Source organism: Notolabrus celidotus, chromosome 18 (genome assembly GCF_009762535.1).
Source record: "Notolabrus celidotus isolate fNotCel1 chromosome 18, fNotCel1.pri, whole genome shotgun sequence".
NCBI lineage: Eukaryota > Metazoa > Chordata > Actinopteri > Labriformes > Labridae > Notolabrus > Notolabrus celidotus.
In genome coordinates this window covers 27535548-27556376 of record NC_048289.1, presented here as the reverse complement: position 1 = coordinate 27556376, position 20829 = coordinate 27535548, and the positions used below count along the sequence as shown (strand labels likewise).

At 39.8% G+C, this 20829-nt stretch overlaps 1 protein-coding gene across 1 annotated transcript in view; it reads right to left on the bottom strand.

The window, feature by feature from the left end:
• Positions 1-20829, bottom strand: part of LOC117830180 (ankyrin-3-like) — a 218131-nt gene that overhangs the window by 41899 nt on the left and 155403 nt on the right. Inside the window, exons 25-29 of the mRNA XM_034708181.1 lie at positions 16494-16617; positions 9342-9441; positions 5584-5690; positions 3578-3610; positions 2356-2580 (exon numbers count right to left, since the gene is read on the bottom strand). Coding sequence (XP_034564072.1) covers positions 2356-2580; positions 3578-3610; positions 5584-5690; positions 9342-9441; positions 16494-16617 — 589 coding nt within the window. The remainder of the gene's footprint in view (positions 1-2355; positions 2581-3577; positions 3611-5583; positions 5691-9341; positions 9442-16493; positions 16618-20829) is intronic.

Below are 20829 nucleotides of genomic sequence, written 5' to 3'. Positions count from 1 at the left end.
GCAGTTTTGTGTAGTTTTAGGAAGAACGTTTAATCTCATCTGTCATAACTTGAATATTTGACTCCCTGAAATATAACAAGGTTTGAACAAATCCGCTTTACTGTTGACTTACTTTAAGTTTAAGTAGGTAAGAACTAGCTTCCCTCACTTCTTCACCCTGCCATTGACTTCTTCCCAAAACTACAGGCGACCATATAACAGTAATGCTGTGCCCTAACAAATCAAAGTCAACAGAGATGGGTAAAATAATCCATCAGCATGAATCAGCCCCGGTCATGTAGTTTCCTGAGGGAAGGTGGGAGGTACAGACGGGTAAGGAGCAAAAGAGGGTGAGGATGGGGGAGCTATGTTTGGTTCATACCCAACAAATCTAGTTCCTCTGGGTCCCAGCTGAAGCACTGGACTAACCAGGCTCTCGCCTTCATTAAGGGCTGGCAGCTTTCTGGGAAGATGTAGTTTACTGTCCGCAAGATATGAAACACACAAGCACCCGCATTCATACGCACAACACACACTTTCAAAGTCAGTAAAAGCACACACCACTGAGAGCTACTTTTAAAGGTCCCATATAATGGAAATCATGTTTTTACTTGCCAATTCATATGTACATTAGTTAGCTCTAGCCTAATCTAAAAACCCTAGATTGCTTCTGTAGCCCTTATAGCTTCAACAAGGCGATCAAATTGACTCCTGTGATGATGTAACAACAGGAGGAATTCAAAACTCCTCCCATCCCCATTCTGCAAGCTATTCCACTTCCTGCTACGCTATTGTGGCGATCCATTGACACATGAAAGGCGAGAAAGTAGATATAACACCAACATTTTAACCTACCACTCAGTGATATGCTGTTGTAACAGCAGCTGTAACAGTTCTTCCTGTTCAGGGTCAGATTCTGGATCATATGTGTAGCATACTGGCTTGGGTTCTTCACCATTTTTGTGTTTTGGTGTTTTTCCACCTCTGCATCTGTCTACACTGGTATACACCCCCCCGAATGATATTCAGGCAGCCAATCAGAGCAGTGCCTCGTTATCATAGTAGCCCCGCCCCCTCAGATCACTACATGGATGATGAGGTTACAAACTGAGAGGCTGCAGATTCTCCACAGAGGTTGAATTTGTGATTCCAAATTAATCAAAATAATTGCTTAAAATACAATTAGGACATTTTGTATATGGTTAACAAATACCATCATATGGGACCTTTAAATCAGTAATAAGATTATTGTCCAGTCTTCCCAATATCCTTAGAATAAACCATAAACTGTGAACTTGAGTGGATGCACATGGGTCTGAAAAGTGAAAACAAGTGCACGACAAGAGCCCATTTTTCCACTGATTTGTTAGATCATTAAGATTTTCTGCATGGGTTCATGGTCTCAATTGTTATTCTAAAGTCTTCTTGACTACAGCATGATGATAATTTTGTTAATTAAAGGGATATTTCAGTTTTTTGTAAGTGGGGTAGTGTGAGTTTAATGTCACTAGTAATTGTACTAGCCACAATGGATGGACTCCTGGATGGACTCTAGAGAGAAACAGCAAGCTAACTAGGCTTCAGATTTCTTCTGATGGGCCAGTTCTTCCACATAATTTAGCTCATTTTTAAAGACTCAAACCTAAAAACAAAAAAAAAAAAGGGCTTTCCTGTGGCAAAGTAAAGTGCTGAAAAAAACAGTGCATTCTGTTTCTACCTGCAGTTCCTCATTAAAGGGGCCAAGCTGAGCGGCATCCATTGTGGCTGCTACGATTACTAGTGACATAAACTCATACAACCCCCACTTCAAAAAAACTGAAATATCCTTTTAAGGTCTTATTTATAATAAAATACATGATAAGGTTGGGTGTGTTTTCAGGTTATATTTACTTCTGTTGTTCTATTAACTATAATAGGTAAGCAACTTCTTCGGGCCTCACCACCAACAGGGGCCATATGAATTTGAGTTTTTTGTGTGTCTTTACCCTTTAACTGGATAAATCAAATAGAAATCAGGGCCTTTGCCAATCAGTTCAGCCAAATACGAGATTCCTGTCAGATATAACAACCTCCCCTAACATTCAGCAGGACTACAGCAGAACACATCAGTCATTAGTGATGTTGGCTAATTCCTCTGCCAAAGGGAAACACCGCACACTGCAACAATTTCACTTCGACCGCAAATCAAAGAGCACGTCTTCCACCTCAAGATGCTCGTTCACACATTCACACTTGTAAATCTAAACGCAGATGGCTGGAAAATGGCGATGGCAAGAAGCAGAAGGAAGGAGATGTCAAGTAACTGAACACCAGTGCGGAAAAATTAAGCAAACTGCAACAATATTGTTGTAGTTTCAATAAAAAGTGAAGTCTCACCCAAGGAACTGAGCTCCTGCTGGGCCGACCTCGACCAGTCTGCTGGCCAGGCCTTCCCCTTCCACCATGGGAGGAGGCGATGCAAGCTTGTGTTTCTTAACCAGCCTGCAGGTGATCCTGGTGGGCGCGGTGCACTTTCTGGGCGGGATGATGATCCGCATGCCGTTGTGGCGACTTCCTCTCATGGAGCCGCCTCTGGCGTCGACCATGAAGCTGACAAGGAACCTGACGGAAAGCAAGGAAGAAGAAAAAAGGAGGAGAAAGAGGAGATGGAGAGGCACAGGATGAAAAGGCAGGAGATTATAAGTGAGAGAATGTTGAAGAAAGACAGAGCAGCATGTGGAGAGAAGAAGATAACCAGAGAAGAAGAAGAGGAAAGAATAAAGACAGGAAATGGGATAAAAAGTAAAATACATCAGTCTTGATGGAGAGAAAACTGCTTTAGTTGAGGTGATGTCCCTTCCATGCTGTGATCTTCAAAACACACACAAAGTAAGTGAGGAGTGGAAGAGAAGAAAGATTAAGAAAGGAGGAAGAACTGAGGAGGAGATTCCTGTGTTGGCTACAGCTGCACTTTAATATTCAAAAATGTGTGTACGAATAAGCCGACATGCCAACACAGGAGCCTCCAGAGTAACGTGTGTTTTATCCATGTGTGGAGGAAGTGTAGTTCTGTGTGACTCTTTAAACTGAAAAAAATCACACTCAATCACACACACACACACACACAAAATCCACACCATGCAATTTGTGGGTCAAATGTCATGTTAGTTTGTATGAATCCGTGAACAAATGGTGGGAATTTAAATGTAATTTTGCATAAATGTATCCTTTAGAAAGTGTGAGCACAAACTCACACACTTATCACTAACAGGACCTATGTGAGACTTGGTACTGATCAATGTTCTGCATCCGCTATTAAGAATACAAAAGGCGTTCAGGTCCAGGTGTGACTAGACTGCAAGCCAACATCGTTTTAATCTCTGCAAAGTCACATTCAGATCAGTTAGAGAAAGAAATATAACAAACACAAAAACACAAATCCAAACCACGTGGTGTCAACGTCTGTAACAACACAGTTCATGTGTGAGGAGAACAAACACAGATGTTATGAGGGACCGGAGACGGGGGAAGGGGGTGAGGCGTCACCGGAAAAACAGAAGTAACACAAAAACAAAAGTAGTGGTGGTGGTGATAAAAGAGGGCAACCAATCACAATCACCTGCTGTCGTACTGCGGGAGCGGAGAGGAAAAACTGCAGGATGGACGACAAAGGAACGCAGGAGTGACAGGTCAACATCAGAGATTTATCATCGGGAAGAAATACCACTGAGAAGATGATAACCAAGGCGTCTTTTAAAGGAATGAGTCAGCATTTTGGGAAATATGCTCATTTGCTTTCAAGCTGAGAGAGAGATGAAGAGAGTGACGCCACACTCATTCAGCTAGCTGCAAGTCATGGTGCTAAATTAAGCTAAGCTAGCATCACCAACAGTGTCTTACTTGTTCTTCATTTTATTACCCATATAGATGTTTATAACGTTATCATTCCAGGTCGTCAAACACAGACCCATTGCCATACCCTTTAGACATCTAATGCACACATGATCCTTTTCAGTCTGTCTTAAGGTACCCATAGTCTCTGCTTTACAATTTGTCTCTCTTTGAAGGGACCATAATGTATTTTTACAAGCAAACCTTTGACCCCTGGTTTGATGTACCCATCAGGGAAGGTTTTAAGGTACCCTTTTGGTGAACATGAACCTTTTCATGCTGTTTTTAGGTACCCTTATAACTTGTTTAATAAACTCTTTGGTGTCTGTTCTGAGGTACCTTAAGCCTGACTTGATGTACCCCTGAGGAAAAATGTTAAGGTACCTTATACTCTCTGTTTGAGGTACTTTATTGTAGGTGTAGTTTAAGGTACCCTTTAGCTACTGTTATAAGTTTCCTTTAGCATCTCTTTAAAGGTACCCTTTGGCATCTGTGAAGGGTTTAATGAGGATCTGTTTCAAAATACTCTTTAGTCTATTCTTAAAGGGACCTCAAATTGTCTCCTATAATATACTCCTTACTATCTGTTTCAAGGTACCCTTTTGCATGTGTTTAAGTTCTCTGTTAAGGATTTGATTTAAGTTACTTTTTAGTTTTGGCCTAAACAGACAGATAAGCATCTCTTGTTATGTATTCATTACTATCTGCTTTAAGGTACCCTTTAGGTACTGGTTTAAGATTGTTTTTGGCAACAATTTCATGGTACCATTCAGCTTCTGTTTGAGGTTTTCTTTTGAATCCATTGGAAGTTACTCTTTGGTGTACAGTATGCTACGAGGTACCTTTAGGCATCTCATAAAATGTACTGTTTTTGGGTACCTTTCAAAACCTAATTTGAGATACCATTAAGCATTGATTCAAAGTGTTATTTGGGCTCCATTTTAAGGTACTTTCTGTTCTGCAATAGGGTCTCTTTCCCCCCTTTCTCTCGGTTTTAAGGCTCCCTAAAGCCTCTGGTTTAAGGTACCCCATTCTATATAAACTCTAGGGCTAGCTTTTGCACATAAAAGGGGAATGGTACAGCCTTAAGCTTGTGAGTAAGTTTTCTCATCTTATTCTCCACCAGCAAGCACATGAGCAATTTCCCAAAATGTGCTTTTAAGTACAGCTCCTTCATTTCCATAGGTGGGCGAGTTACAGGTTGATTATCTCTCTCATAAGGCCAATTATGTACCTGACCTTCAACACAAGATGAGGGCCAGTCAGATTTTGGAATTTAGATATCCATTATAGAGGGATTATAAGTCCTGTATCTTTCAGGAGTAGTAGTCTGGGCATTAAGTGAATATATGTGTATTTGCAGGTTTAGCACCATGGTATCATATGTGTGTCATTTTTTCTAACAGACTGGTTTTAAAATGTGTAAAGGACAGAGAGAAACCACGGAAGATAGGAGCTGTAGTCTCAGGGGAAAAGAAAATAAGAAATAGAGTGGAGGACGGACAGGGAATACTGAACAGGTAGAAGCAAAAACAAAAAGCACGTCTTGTCTCCTTCTTCCCTCACGCCTTTTATTCCACCTCTCCTTTAAAAGCTGAAAACACAGTTATCACAAAAGACATGTCATCTATCTTTCCCTCAATCCTCCCCCTGAGGTGTTCAGGTGAGACAGTTGGGGTTTGACATTTTCTCTGATCCTCGTCTTTATCCACTCATCCTGTCAGTAATGCTTACCCGGAGTGTATCGGTGAGGACACGAGGTTGACGTTATCCAGTGCGTCTGCTGTCCAGCTGTACCTCCTCAGAGAGTCGTTGTCAAGGTCTTTAGCCGCCGCCAAATGCTGCAGAGGACAGGACAAGGTTATTGGACACGCGGCATGTGGAGGTGCATTGATTAGTGCTTCAAATCAAAGTGTGTGGAGTGAAGAAATGAAATTACAATGCACGGCTTTGGTCATGAATCCATGCATTTAGATAACCAAGAAGAAGAGAGGAAAATGAAGAATATGGCGTCCTTGTTGTTGTTGTCTAAACTTGAAATCTTCTAAAATCTGCCCATAAAAAGTCATTTTTCCTTATGCAGGAAGTCCTAACGCACAAACCTGCTCCGTTTAAGATTCATGTGGGTCTTTTTCACTTTTCACTAGATGCTTTAAGGGCCAGAAGTGAGCCGTGATTCAAGATGACAACGCTGATGCTTTCCATCTTATTTTAGTCACAACTCCCCTGGGAGAGAAGAGCATCACTACAAGTGCCTCTCACAGGATTTATGGGTGAGTCATAAGAAGACTAGGCGACAGAAAATGGCTTTTAAACTTAAAAACTAAAAATGCACAGTGAAAGGATGTCATGAAAGACAGAGGAGTACTTCAGGTGACCCAGAAAAGAGAGCTCAACGTCTGTCAGTGAAACGAAGAGATAAAGGATGGGAATGAGGAAGCTGTTTCTAAATGGTTAGATTCACCTGAGTTGTATAACTAAGTATTAAAATGCAAGTGTATTTCGCTGACTTGCAACCAGAGAGAGTTATGACAAAGAGGACACAGTTGTCAAAGCTGTGGCTTCTCTCTCTAAAGATAACTGTGCTAGTTTAGTGCGTGGGAAGTAAGGTGGGAAACTCTCAAAGTAGGCTGAATCATCCTTCACAACATGGCATTAAATGCTGGTAATATCACAGTCTACATTAGGAGTCCAAGGACTAGAAATTGATTATCGTTCACATACTTTAAGATGAATGCAGATGATAGTGGCTGAACATAACTGATGACGGCACAACAGAACTGAAAAGTAAGGAATGATTAAGACGTCTGTATGGCAGATTTTCTCATGCATACACAAAAGGATTGCACAATGACTGTAACATCTACCTTATTGTGATGCTCTACAATGAAAGACCTTTCCTTACAGAGCATCTGCAGCGGCAGCGTGAAGGAGACAAGTTGTTATTTAGTCGCACAAATCATGTAATCATGTTACTTTGAAGTACTCCCTAAATTACTGCACTGTATGTGTCACTCTACTTTAATAGTGCTGTCCTGCTACATGTTTGCAAACACTGAATAACATACAGTACATAGAAGAGGATGTCCTGACTCCTTCTCACAAAGCTTCAAAGCATTTTTTCTGTTTCCAAGGTTTGGTAATTAGTGTTTACCCGTTAAAACAGTTTCATGTTGTTTTTCATGATTCTGTCAACAATTTTTCAGGCATCAAACTTGATCCCCCATGGATTAAAATCCCTTTAAGCAAGCTAAGACCTCAAGCAGAACCAAACATACAGGTAGACAGCCATCTACTTAATGCCATAATAAACGCACACTTAAGCACTGACTGAATTTACTTTTTTTTGACCCAAACTTCCATTTTGGCAAATCTGTTCCTAACCTCTAATTTCAAATCCTTCTTCTGACCTACAAAGCTCAGGCACTATCATGTCGTAAAGAGCTCATTGTGCCCCATCACCCCTCTAGAATACTACCTTCCCAGCATACAGGCCTGCTTGTTGTTCCTAAGGTCTCTAACAGCAGTATGGGAGGTACAACCTTAAGTCATCAGGCCCCTCTCTTTTGGAATCATCTAGCAGTCAAGGTCCTGGAGGCAGATACCCTCTCCTCTTTTAAGAGCAGGCTTAAAACTTTCCTTTTTGATAAAGCTATAAATCGTACAATAAATCGTATTGTATCGTAACATAACGTATCATATCATAGAGTATCTCAGAGTATTGTATATCACATAACGTAGCATAACATATCGCATTGTAATGTATCGTAACAAATCGTATGGTAACGGATCGTATCGGAACGAATTGTATCGGAACGAATCACAGAGTATTACATCATAATGTTCTCAAACTCAATTGTAATAAATCCGAAATTCTCATCATAGGCCCAAAATCCCTCACCTCCACCTGCCCAGACTTCTCACTCACTATTGATAAATCCACTGTTTCAGCATCCACCCACATCCGTAACCTTGGTATCATTTTTGATCAGTCCCTTAACTTTCAACAACACATTAACAATATTTCAAAAACTGCTTTCTTCCACCTCAAAAACATCGCCCATCTCCGCCCCTCCCTTTCCTTCACAGCAGCTGAAACTCTCATCCACGCCTTCATCACCTCAAGACTCGACTATTGCAATAGCATCCTCTACGGTACACCCAACACCCTCCTCAACAAATTACAATACATACAAAACTCAGCTGCACGCCTCCTCACTCATACCCGCTCCAGAGACCACCCCAGTCCTCCAGAACCTCCATTGGCTTCCCATCCCCTTCAGAATACAGTACAAGATCCTACTCATCACCTACAAAGACCTCCATAACCTAGCTCCCTCCTACCTCACCGACCTTCTGCAGCCATATAATCCCTCCCGCAACCTCCGCTCCACCAACGCCAACCTCCTCACCCCTCTCACCAAACCCAAGCACCGAACCTGGGGGGACAGGGCCTTCTCTGTCGCTGCCCCCACCCTCTGGAACTCTCTCCTCCAACACCTCAGATTCTCTCCCTCACTCACCAAATTCAAATCCAGACTCAAAACACACCTATTTAGAAAGGCTTTTAAACTATAATTGATTGATTTTTTTTCTTGTTTTGTTTTATTTTGCTGCCTTGCTTTTCTTTGCTTTTTTGCACTGTTCTCCTTTTGCTTTCCTATTGTATAATTGTATTTTCCTGTAAAGCGCTTGGAGAACCTTTTAAAGCGCTTTTATAAATAAAATGTATTATTATTATTATTATTAACGTATGGCATTGTATCATATTGTGGAGTATTGTAAGCTATAAATCGTACAATAAATCGTATTGTACCGTAACATAAGGTATCATATCATAGAGTATCTTTTTAGTGTTTTAACGTATCGTATCATATCGTAACGTATCACATCGTAACGTATCACATCGTAACGTATCACATCGTATTAAATCGTAACGTATCGTAACGAACTGTATCGTAACGAACTGTATCGTAACGAATTGTAACGTATCATATTGTATCGTAACAAATGGTATCGTAGAGTATCTTATAGTATTTTGTAACGTAACGTAAGGTAATGTATCATATCGTATTGCATCTTATTGTACTGTAATGTATCGTAGAGTATTGTAACATAACGTAATGTAACTAATCGTAATATATCATATTGTATTGTATTGTATCGTATCTCATTGTAACATAACGTATCATATTGTATTTTATCGTAATGCCCTCTAAGTAAGTGGAACATCACAGTTATTCCCATTCTAAGCACTAATCTATTACCTAACTTCTACTTATCCTCTGTCAGTAAACTGTAACAGGATCAGTCATCTTTATGTCAACACTGACTCAGGTGTTGCAGTGTCTGGTTTTTGGGGCAACACCGTGACTGCCTGGCACATTTTGAGACAGAACTATTGTGAAGTTAATGACCTGAAGATTCACAAAGAAAGGAGCTGGGAGGACAAAAAGAGACAAAGCACATACACCTTTAAAGACTATACGTACCATCTCCTTGGGTGCCAGTATCTCCTCTATCATCATGCTGTCCCGCGTGAACGAGCTCCGGTTCAGCGTGTTGGACCTATCAGAACTGAAGGAACGCAGGCTTGGTGTGGTTGCCGCAGAAGTCACGGATAACCAAGACAACAGTCACAATGATGGAGAGGGGGAGTGAGGAGGAGGAGGAGGAGGAGGAGGAAGGGAGTGGGTGTAAGGGGGGTATGAAAGTGAACAGAAAAAACAAACATAAACACATTAAATGCATGCAGCTTCCAGGAACCTGACTGTATGCCTCCAGTGACAACAAAAACCACAAGGCAAGAAAAAAAACAAGTTTAAGAGGAGTTTTCCAAATCAAAACCCGGAGCTGGAAACAAAGAGCTGTTGCGAAGAGGCTAATCATTTCACTGAGGGAACAAAACACATCTGAAGAAACTACACTCTGTGGAAATCCAGATGCAAATGAATTGAAAGCAGTGGTGGGGTTTCCAAATAACAGCTCTTGCAACATGGGACAACTGGGTTTGTTAAAACCAAACAATAACTTAATACTTTATGACTGTTTCTCTGCAACTGGGCTACTTGCACCATGTCAGCACACAATTAAAAAGCCCCACAAGCCTGAGTGACGCTGCAGAGTACATTATGAGAGCTGGATAGATCATTCTATGGGAAACATGGATGCTGTGCTTGGACAGGAGGCTAATTAGCTGCTTTAATTTTTGCATCATACTCATCTTTTGAGAATACATGCATTAAAAATAACTGTGCATTGTTCAAAAGATTGTTAAGTTTCTGTCTCACTGCGTTCGTCAGTGACTTTGTGCTGCGCTGTTGTTTGTGACGACGCTCAGAGAGAAACTTTTATGAGGCAAATAAAGAGCATTCCTGAGCGATGACACCGGGTGAAATGTTTTTCTGCAACATCTCAACCGCAGTTACACCAGCGCTGTTTGCTCTACATGTGTAAAGTGATGAGGATAGATTAGCCTGCGCTCAGTGGAGACACTGAATCAAAAAAAAAAGAGAATACTTTGATTCAAAATTACAGAACTTAGCCAAGGAAGGATGTGGAAACAATATGCCTTTTGTAATCATCATCACAATAAAAACAATTCATTCAGTATTTAAAAAAGGAAAATGTTCTTTCAGCAATTTTAGATTTAACTGTTGTAAGACATCTGATCTTTGCTTAATTTGTTGATTTTGGAGATCAATTTGCAACAAAAGCTGCTCCAGGCTCCCTTCTTTCAAGAGATTAGAGAAATTAGGGCCTGTGTCCATTAACGCTCTTTTTCTTTTTAGCTCTACCTCAAATTTAGAGCGCTCCTTCTGACCTCCTGAACCCTTAAAGAACCTCCAGACCTCTGAGGTCTTCTAAGATGGGTCTCCTGGTGGTTCCCCGGTCAAAATATAAACTGAAGGGCGACCGTGCTTTTAGTGTAACAGCCTCCCCTCCTAAATCAGGGCCGCTCCCCTCTGTTGACTCTTTTAAGACTCGCCTCAAAACACACTTTCATATTTTAGCATTGAGTCCTCTAGCTCTGAAGAGGGTTCAATTCCCAATGCTTTGCTTTCCTTGTTGTTTGTTTGTCTCTTTTTCAAATAATTGTTTGGTTTGGTCTCACACTGTGTTTTTTTATAAAAAAAATTTTTTAAATGTATTGTACAGCACTCTGGTCAGCTTCTGCTGTGTTTTTAAATGTGTTTTATAAATCAATTTGACTAAATTTGACTTTTCTTTTCTCTTTGTTTTGTTTTGTTCTCTCCTCTCTTTTTTGTTTAATCTTGTTCCTCTTAGGGAGCCTATTTTTAACATCTGGCAAAGGACGTTGGATGGAAACTAGCCTTTTAGCTAACTCTGGCATATTTATAGGAATGTGAATTAATATGCATGGTCCTTGTAAATTAAATAAAAAAAAATAAAAATAAAAAAATAGATAAATAGATAAATAAATCTGCCCTATCTTGGTTTTGATTCGTTGGCGGTGGAGAAATGACACTGACGAGAATGGCGATGTTCCGAAAGTGGAACTTTTTTCAACTAAGAGAGCAACAACAACAACAAACAACAAAAATAAAACTAATGCAGAGGAAATGTTTGTGTTTTGGAGGCTAAAATGCAATTCAAAATAGGCGCTGCCATCCCAAAAAACGCTGTTAGTGGACACAGGCCCTTATCATGTTTTAGAACCATCGCTGTAATCTAAATCTTGGTGAAATTGTTATTGCAAAATATCATTAGATAAGAAATCTGGTTCAAGTGTTTGCTTGAAATCTGCAAAAACATAAAATAAAGACAGCACTACTCTAATAAAAGCTGGTACAAATTGATGGTGCATTGTGTTGTTTGTAAAGCATAATGTTTGATAGGTTTAACCATTTCTATTTGACAGTATTTTTACTATTAAAAATACGTTAAATGTACATTTCTTTAATAAAATGTACATATCTCTTCCTCTACTTGATAACATACAGTGAGATTATTCTGCACTGTCTTTTATTTGCAGTAACTATACGACACTAAACTGATGAAGGCAAAAATCCTTGCCGACAGATTGATCAGTTCAGGTCCCTGGAAGCTCGATGAACTCCACACAGAAACCAAAATGATGCAAAGCTTCACCTTTGTGGCGAAAACCCACAAAGACCCAGGCATTAATAATTAAACAGTCACTACAGTCAAAAGCAAACACACAACAGGCTGTTCTCTTCAAGCAGCAGAACTGTTTCAACTAAAAGCAGGAAAGAGGACAAAGAAACAACACAGGTGAACCACAGTACACAACACAGTGCCTGATGCTGACACATACAAGTGTTACAAATTATAAAAACTGCTCAAAATCAATTAGTTAGTAGTCAAACATACACAGTAAATATGTATTACACTGGACCACATTGTCATGATATTGGAGTCTAGGGGTGTGAGGGGTGGGACAGGAGGGATGTGGGGGGTGAGGGAGGTCGTGAGGGGAGTTTGGGGAGATCTTTTCATGCCTTTAGCCTTACCTGACTTTGGGACTAACATAAAGAACGGACATGAGGAGAGAATAAAAGATCATGAACAAACAGAGGAGAGATGCAGAGAGGAGAAAAGCCAGAGCAGAGGTGCAGGTTGGTAGTACGAGGACAGATTCTGCCAAAACGACTGACTGAAACGTTAACCAAAATATCACCTTTATACCTTCATAAGTCAGTTTCAGACCAGTTTGAGATCATCCGAGTGACTTACTGAAGTGTAAAAGTATGGGACTCATTTTCAGAAAGTAATCATAGTCGTAAAGAGGAAGGAGTTAATTCAAGCATCCAGAGTTAAACTGTAAAAAGTCTCATTTGTTTTCAGATAAAGGTTTTAGATTATCATGAAACTCTTAATTAAATCATTAAAAAACACTCTATTGGATAGTTTGTGGATAGTTGCTACAAAGGCATATGGTAAAAGCCTGTGAAAGCAGAACATTTAAACTGGCTTACACAGTTTTGATGCTGCAAATGCATCCAGACGAGTGTGAATAACATTAAATGTGTGTGCTATCGCCTTACTACGGGGCCCCTGAAGTCCCATTTGGTGAAACATTTTGTCTAGTGGATTAATTTTCTTCTATGCATGTGATAAGAATGATCACCGTTGCAGGATTTCAGGGGCTTTGTACCTTTCTGTCCAGTATTCACTTTCCTTTTAGCTCTGTTTTGGTCTCCACCAACCCCTGATTTATATACAGTATCTGATTATACATCTCTTTGGCGTCTAAATTGTCTAAATAAAGAAGAAGTCAAAAGCTGGTTAAAAACTTGGATTATTTTGGATTATATGCAGCACAAGTAGCCAGTCATCTGTCAGGGCTTATGCTGGGCTCGTACTCCTCTATAGGCCTGTCACTTCATGTAACCTTTGTGAAATATACAAGCTTCCCTGACCAATTATTAATATCTTTTCTTTTAATTGGAAACAAAGTTGAACAGATAAACATATTAAAGATCTGTAATCCAGCATTTCCCCCTTTTTTAAAGTAAGCATGATAAAGAAATAAAAGACAAACAGTAGTCAGTTAACAAAACACACAAAATAAACAACCAAATGTTTAAAACATTCGACTTTTTAACTATGACTCCTGAGGTGCAGCTGAATGAGAAACATCCAGAACCAGATCTAAATTTAGATTGCTTCTGCTCCTGCTGTCAGCTCCAGATTACACTTGGAGGGCTAAATGAATTCAGCATCCATGGAATGAAAATCGATGCTGAACAAGTCTTGGAATGCTGAATCACTCCAAGAGCAGCCGAGGCTCATGGGTATTGTAGTTGGTAGAGCTATGAGCAATAACAGACTAATGGAAATAAATACATCTCTCACATAGATGTCTGATATCAAGTCATAATTCCAGGTGTATCGTATGAGAGAGTAATAGGGATTCATCATAACCGGCAATTATGACTTCCTCCTCCTAAAATTACAACTTAATCATCACAAATTTACAACTTTAATCTTGTTTAATTACAAGTTAAGTCTTTTAAATGTACAGCTTTTTTTCTCATTCATTTATGATTTTAATCTTGTTAATTTAAAAGTTAATTCTCATAAATTAATTCATTTGTATTTGTTTTTTAACTTAATTAATTCTCATAAACAAATTATTTTAATGTATTTTTTAATACATTAATTCTCATACATTAATTATTTAATTTCATTGTTTTACTAAATGAATTCTCATGAATTAATTATGATTATTATTTTTTTTTTTACTAAATTAATTCTCATTAAGTACAATTTTGTTTTCTGACAACTTCTTTCTTGTAAAATTCTGACTTTACTCTCATAATATTACATTTATTCTCAAAACTGTAGAGTTTTTTTTATTCTCAATGTGGCCCTAATCCTCTATTGTAGTATTCATATGTGTAAAATATAAAACATAATCAATAAATGCTTAAAAAGGTTGTTTTTGGATGGAAAATACTTCAGTCACTGCTCTGTCAGCATTCATCTTTAACTTATTGTGATGTTTCCAGAGTATTACAGATGCAACAAATCCTCAAATACAGAAACCAGTTAAAAGAGTTATAAAGTCATCCCTGGAAAAGAAAATAAACAACACACATTTCTTTAAACTAACATTAAGATAAATCTATTCCTAATGTGACAGAGCTGGAAGTGATTTAAACCCAATCTCAGCAGGGAAACAATAATTAGCTGAATCAATGCTGAGCCTCAGTCTCTCTCTCTCACACACACACACTCCTCTACTCAAACAGTGCATGCTGATGTCACCCAGTGCTCAAGGCCACTGAATCGAACATGTTTCTAATTTCCTGTGGCACGTTGTCCATGTGTGTCACCCCTCAGATATTCAATAACCCCTCCCTCGCCGGGAGTTGCACAAGAGTCAATATTTCTGCGTGAATGAAGAGTTCAACATCCACAGAAAGTGAACTATGACCTCCCGACATGTGAGGAGAAAACTGTGAGAGACAAAGTAACACACAGCCTCACTAATATTAGACTTGTTTCGGGTAATGTTAATTCTAAAAGACATCAGAGGGACATTATTCTAAGATTTTAGAGGAGATAATGCTCAGAAAGTGGAGATAACTTCTTCTTCCTTAACCACCCTGTCTGTGCAGAAAACAGCTGTTTATGGATCATGAGATGTCACGAGACGTCTCATGCTTTAACTGACTGTACGTAGGTTTATGAAGCTCTGCAGCTGAATTCATCACCAGATTACATGAAAGTGAAATTATGAAGATACATACGCTTATCTTAGCAGCTTTAAAATGACTTCCTCTAATTGCACATTAACTTTACTGCATGATCTGTGGTAACACCAAAAACAAAGCAGACCTTGTTGTAGGTTTCCCCCTCATGCAGTAAAAGACCGGTGTCCATAAACCCGGATGCTTCTTTGGTAAAGAGTTTCCTCTAACTATGAAAGGATTTCTTGTTTTAGTGAAACGTGAGCAGCTTGCCTTTAAGCTGCAATCAAAAGATGTCATGCAAAATTGAACAACTCTCTGTAACGTGGTTAAACACCCAGCTAGCACCACTCAGTCACATCAGCTACCAGCGTTTCTATCAGATGCTTAGTGCTGCTTGTGCACTCTCTTGTTATATTTGAAGTGTGAGTACAAATGAAGAGTTAAATAAAAAGGAAGATGTCTCTTTTAGCTACCAAGCTACCAGGGTTGTAAAGGCTTGAAAACAAGTGAGATAACAGCTAGTAACAGAGGCAATCAAAGTTCATTTTTGGCTGTCTTTACTGTGCTGTCATCTCTGATAGCAGTATGTTCCTAATAGGGTTGCAAAATTCCAGGAATTTTCAAAGTTGGAATTTTTCCATGGGAATAAACCAGCAATTTACTCAATTTAAGGTTGGCTCTTAATAGGGAACTTAAATATAGTTGGGGAAAATATATTTAAGCATAATTCTGACTAAAACAACCAGATTTCATGCAAGTCCAGTTGAATATCTCTGCTATTCCTCAATCACATGCACATAACACACTGCTTACTGCAGGGCTATTGAGACCACGCCCCTACATGCACTGTGCATTCCTCCATCACATGCACAGATGATCTCTAGAATCCTACAGAGGCTTGAGAAGCTTGAGGGAAGATGCTTTTTTATTTGCATGTTGAATGGGACTTTTTTTGGAGGGAGAGGGTCTCTTTTCATTTAACATTTTGAATGGGACTTTGTTGGGATTGCATTTTTAATTTTTTTTTTAATGGGTTGGGTTGGGGGGATGAGTAATATTTAACTCAATATTCATGTTTTTGTTCTTCAATGAAAGAATTGATTGTTCAATAAAATATTTAACACTTGATAAAAGTTCTACTTACAAATAAATCTGTTTTAATTGTATTATTTTGGATGGATGTCTGCTCATAACAAAACAATATTTATGCTTGGATATGATACCTTTCCATTAAATTACCCTCAATTCCCATAAATTCCCATGGTAAGTTTCCAATTTGGAATATTTCCAAAATTCCCTAACTTAACTTCCCATGGAAATTTACCAGACATTTTCCACCCATTTGCAACCCTAGCTCTGAGAGTGTGCATGTACTCATTAAACAAAGATAATTAAATGTGTTGTAGATCCTACATTGGACACTACAATGCTACATCATCCTTCTGTTTTAGTGCGTCCTACCTCTGTGACCGAGCACCAACGCTGAAGCCCATGTAGCCCTCCTGCGGGAGTGAGTCGTCGCCCAGCTCGCGCAGGTCCTGGGGGGCCAGGTATTTGTCTGTGTCCCCCGTCATTGCATCGTCACCTGTAGGTTCATAAGACATAGGGCCGGAGAGAAGTTAGAGACAGAAAGTGTGAGATGTTGATCCATCTTTTGAAGGAGGCGAGTGACCAAACGTTGGGCTTGTGTTTGAGTGTTCAGAGAATGAATGAGAGAAGTCGCCTCTGCTGATTTATGGTCCGTGTCATGCTTTATCTGAGATCATTATAATTTTACAGTGGTAGGATAAAGTTGGACAGCTGCCTGGAGTGAAAGTGGAGTAAAAAGATGGTTTAACAATGTAGATTTAAAATCATTGCTTGTTCCTGTTAGCTCTTTAACAGACGGATCAATGCAGCTTCAGCCCAGAGGCCTTTTTCCAGCTCAGCTTTGGTCCAACAAACACTCACAAACAAAAGTGTTGCTGTCACTGTCAGCTTTTTGTCTCAGTCCTTTGTGGACACAAAATATTCAGCAGTGAAGCTTGCAACAACAAACAGTGGTGCATTCAGGGACTTGTTCTGTGTACGGTTAGTTTAGTCGTAGCAGTAACAGTTAAAGAAGACAATAATGCACATGTCATGTAGTTTGGGTGTCCATTGATTCATTTACAGGCAGATAAAGTCTGTTAAAGTTGATAAAAACACTCTGAACACAGCAGACGTTCATGTCATCACAGAAATAAATCATCCAAGCTGTAAAGAAAGTTGTTAAAGAGCAGAAACATACGTTACAAGCCTAGCAGGAGAAGAGAAAGCTGCATGTTATTCCCCTCAGAGGTACTGTAGATGTTAGCCTACTGATGAACCGGTGACCGCAGAGTTGAAAGAGAGAAAAAAGAGAAGGGGGAGTTTAAAAAAAAAAGGAGGGGGTAGAGAGAGAGGGGGAACAAGTGCATGCGGGCGGAGATACAAAAAGAGAAAGAAAAAGAAGGCATTCCAGCAGCCACAAAGCACCGGAGACCCCGGCGCTCCACCCCTCCTGTCCCCTCATCCCCTGCTGCTGCTGCTGCTGCAGCACCCCTCCCCCCCTAAACTTTCTCCCTCACACACTCATATTCCCCAAACACACACACACACACTTTACGGACCCCATCTGGCCACATTCCAGTCCATTCTGCAGGACCCTTTCTCATTCCAGCCACACAAAACTCACCTCCTGCTTTAAAGCACTTCATTCAGCCCCGAGTCCTGTCTTGCAGGATTTTAACTCCAAACTTTCCTCCAACTTGTAACCTCCTTTCAACTCCCTGTCGCGCTCTCTCTCTCTCTCTCTCTCCCTCTCTCTCTATCCTGCACACACTGTCTATCTCTCTTTCACAGCCCGGCGCTCACACAAACAGATCAGCTTTCTCCCGCCTACCCACCCTGCTCCAGGATTATCTAGTGTGTGTGCATGTGTGTGTCAGTGTGTGTGTGCGTGTGAGGGAGAGAGAGTTTCAGAAGAGACACCTAGAGCTGCAGTACAAAAATAGTAAGTGGGTGTGTGACTGTTGTCTAACATCCAATCTCTGCAGTGTCTTAATGGCACGTACAGTCAGAGGTGGGAGGACACAGGACAGATACTCGGTTACTGTACTCCAGTAGAGTTGTCAGGTATCAGTACTTCAACAACTTTCATTATTTATTTCAGTTTATTATTCTGGTATGTATTAAAAACTTTATTTCAAAGGTTTAGATGATTTATTTTGAATAATATCTGGCATGGTTCACTTTGCACAGAAACAGCTGGTAGAATTCTGGTCCTCCAGAAGGCGACTGTTTACTTCTTCACACTGTTTTGTGTTTGGAGTCATTTTTAATTTGTTACTTAGGTGTAAAAGTCAAATCAACTAAAGTTAAGTCGCACAATCATCTATAATTCTACTCAGATTAAGAGTAGTTCAAGAGTCCAAATATTCTCAGCCCATAATATTATATGGTATCGTCTGCTTTTGGATGTTATGGTATCATAAAGTTTCATATCAAAATGAAGACTCCAGCTGCTACAGCTACTACTATCCATCTCACTACTATCATCTCTCTCTCTTTATCTCCCTCTATCCCTCTTTCCAACCCCAACTTGGTTGTCTAACATGAGTCTGGTCCTGCTGGAGGTTTCTGCCTGTTAAAGGAAGTTTGTCCTTGCCACTGTAACTTGCTAAATGCTGCAAAGTTCTCTTTTCCTCCTGTCCCACTAAAGTTACTAACCATAGACCTTTCTGGAGTCCCTGAGCTCCTTTGTCTCGTAGGTTCCTCTGGATCTCTGCCGAAGACTTCCTGCTGCTGTGGACTTGCCAGACCCCAACTGCTACAACTACTACTATCCGTCTCAACACTCACATCTCTCTCTCTTTATCTCCCTCTATCCCTCTCTCCAACTCGGTCTCAGCAGATGTGTGTCTAACATGAGTCTGGTCCTGCTGGAGGTTTCTGCCTGTTAAAGGAAGTTTGTCCTTGCCACTGTAACTTGCTGAATGCTGCAAAGTGCTCTGCTCATGGTGGATTAAGATGACATCAGACTGAGTCCTGTGTGTAAGATGGGACTGGATCTTCTCCTGTCTTGATGTTGGGTCTTTGTTGATAATAGAACATAGAGTACGGTCTAGACCTGCTCTGTTTGGAAAGAGTCTGAGGATAACGGTTGCTGTGATTTGGCGCTATATAAATAAAGACTGATTGATTGAACGTAGCTCATCTAATGAACGTTTCTTTGCTAATAATAAGTGGAGATCATTTAGAAGGTTTGTAACATAGTGATAATTATGGATATATCAAACTAATACATAATGTTAAGAAACAAGAGCTGAGTTTATCGATTTGTTTACTGTCTATTCTCGTGTTAATGTTTCTCCCTCCTCCGTCTTCTACCTGTCTGTCAGCCTGTTGATCTCTCCATCTACTAAATAGCACAAATACTTTGTTGTCAGTACGCTCACGCATCGCTTCATCCTCTGTGTCTCTCTGTTTTCTTTCAGCTGACTCCTCCAGCTGCTTCTGTGTGTCGACTCACATCTTTAACTGCTTCTGTTTTTGTTACATGTAGACGAAGGAACGTGACGGCGAGGAATTCATAACTCTGCTTCCTTTCAAAGAAGAGACCCCAAACATCTCCTTTTAGTCTTTGTGCTCTTATTTGCAGCAGATAATAAAATAATACAACTGGTGTTAGCATCAAGAGAGTGTTCTTATAACTTGTGGGGTCTCCAGTGAAGTTAAAGTCACAGAGTGGGACAGCTGCTGCAGAAGGAGTCTTCAAACCGACCAATCAGAACATGGTGTTAAAGGAAGTTGTATGCACATTGTGCCCATCAGAACATGTTGTTAAAGGATGGTAGTTGTATGCACATTGTGTGAAAGGCGCAGGGCATCAAAAACCAGCAGCAAAGAAAAGAAGGCAAGCCCGCACACTAGACAAAACCTTAATTATATCAAACAAATTTTAGATTCTTCAGTGTTTCTGTTAATTCTGCAAAATCAAGCCATGACTCAAAACCCCAAAAAGCAGTTCTTCAAAGGAAATCCGAGCAAGTTGAAATCCATCTCTTCTGAGTCTGAATGCAAATCAGGGTTAAATCCATTGATTCCCACAGCTGATTAAAAAGAGATCTTGTCTAAATCCATGGGAGGTTGCTTTGCACGGCTTGCTTTTTCTAGTATCAGTCTATTATCAGTGTTGCAGGATTTCACAGAATTAAAGCTTCAGACTTCAGAAGTGATTTCATTTTTGAGCCTTGAGCTGATAATGTAACCACAAGCACATCCCGGATCAGGAGTGTCAGTTTGAGATTCTTCTCTTTAGTCTCTGTAGCCAAAAATATGATCAGAAATATACATTTACGTGTGAAAATGCACAGGTGGGTTAATACGCTTTTAAGACATGGAAACATACTCTTCAAAATAAAAGTCTGACAACATGAGACCAAATATGAATGATTGATTTAATCGCCTCAAAACCAGGGACGATTGAGCTTTAGCTATAGCGCCCCCACTTCAAATATGATCGGTCCCCACTGTTGAATGTTTTAAATCATTGTTGAAGACCTATTTCTTCTCTTTGGCCTTCTCCTTCAGTTGAGAAGATTAATATCCAGTCAGATGTTACTTGATTTCCCTGGATTTTACCATTTAATATAAAAATGTTGTGTTGTTTATTTGTGTTGTACCTTTACCTTGGAAAGCTCTTTGGTCAACATTGGTTGTTTAATGTCATTTATAAATAAAGTTGACTTGACTTGATTTAAATTATCTTACAGCATCCTAATAAGCTGCTCTTTGC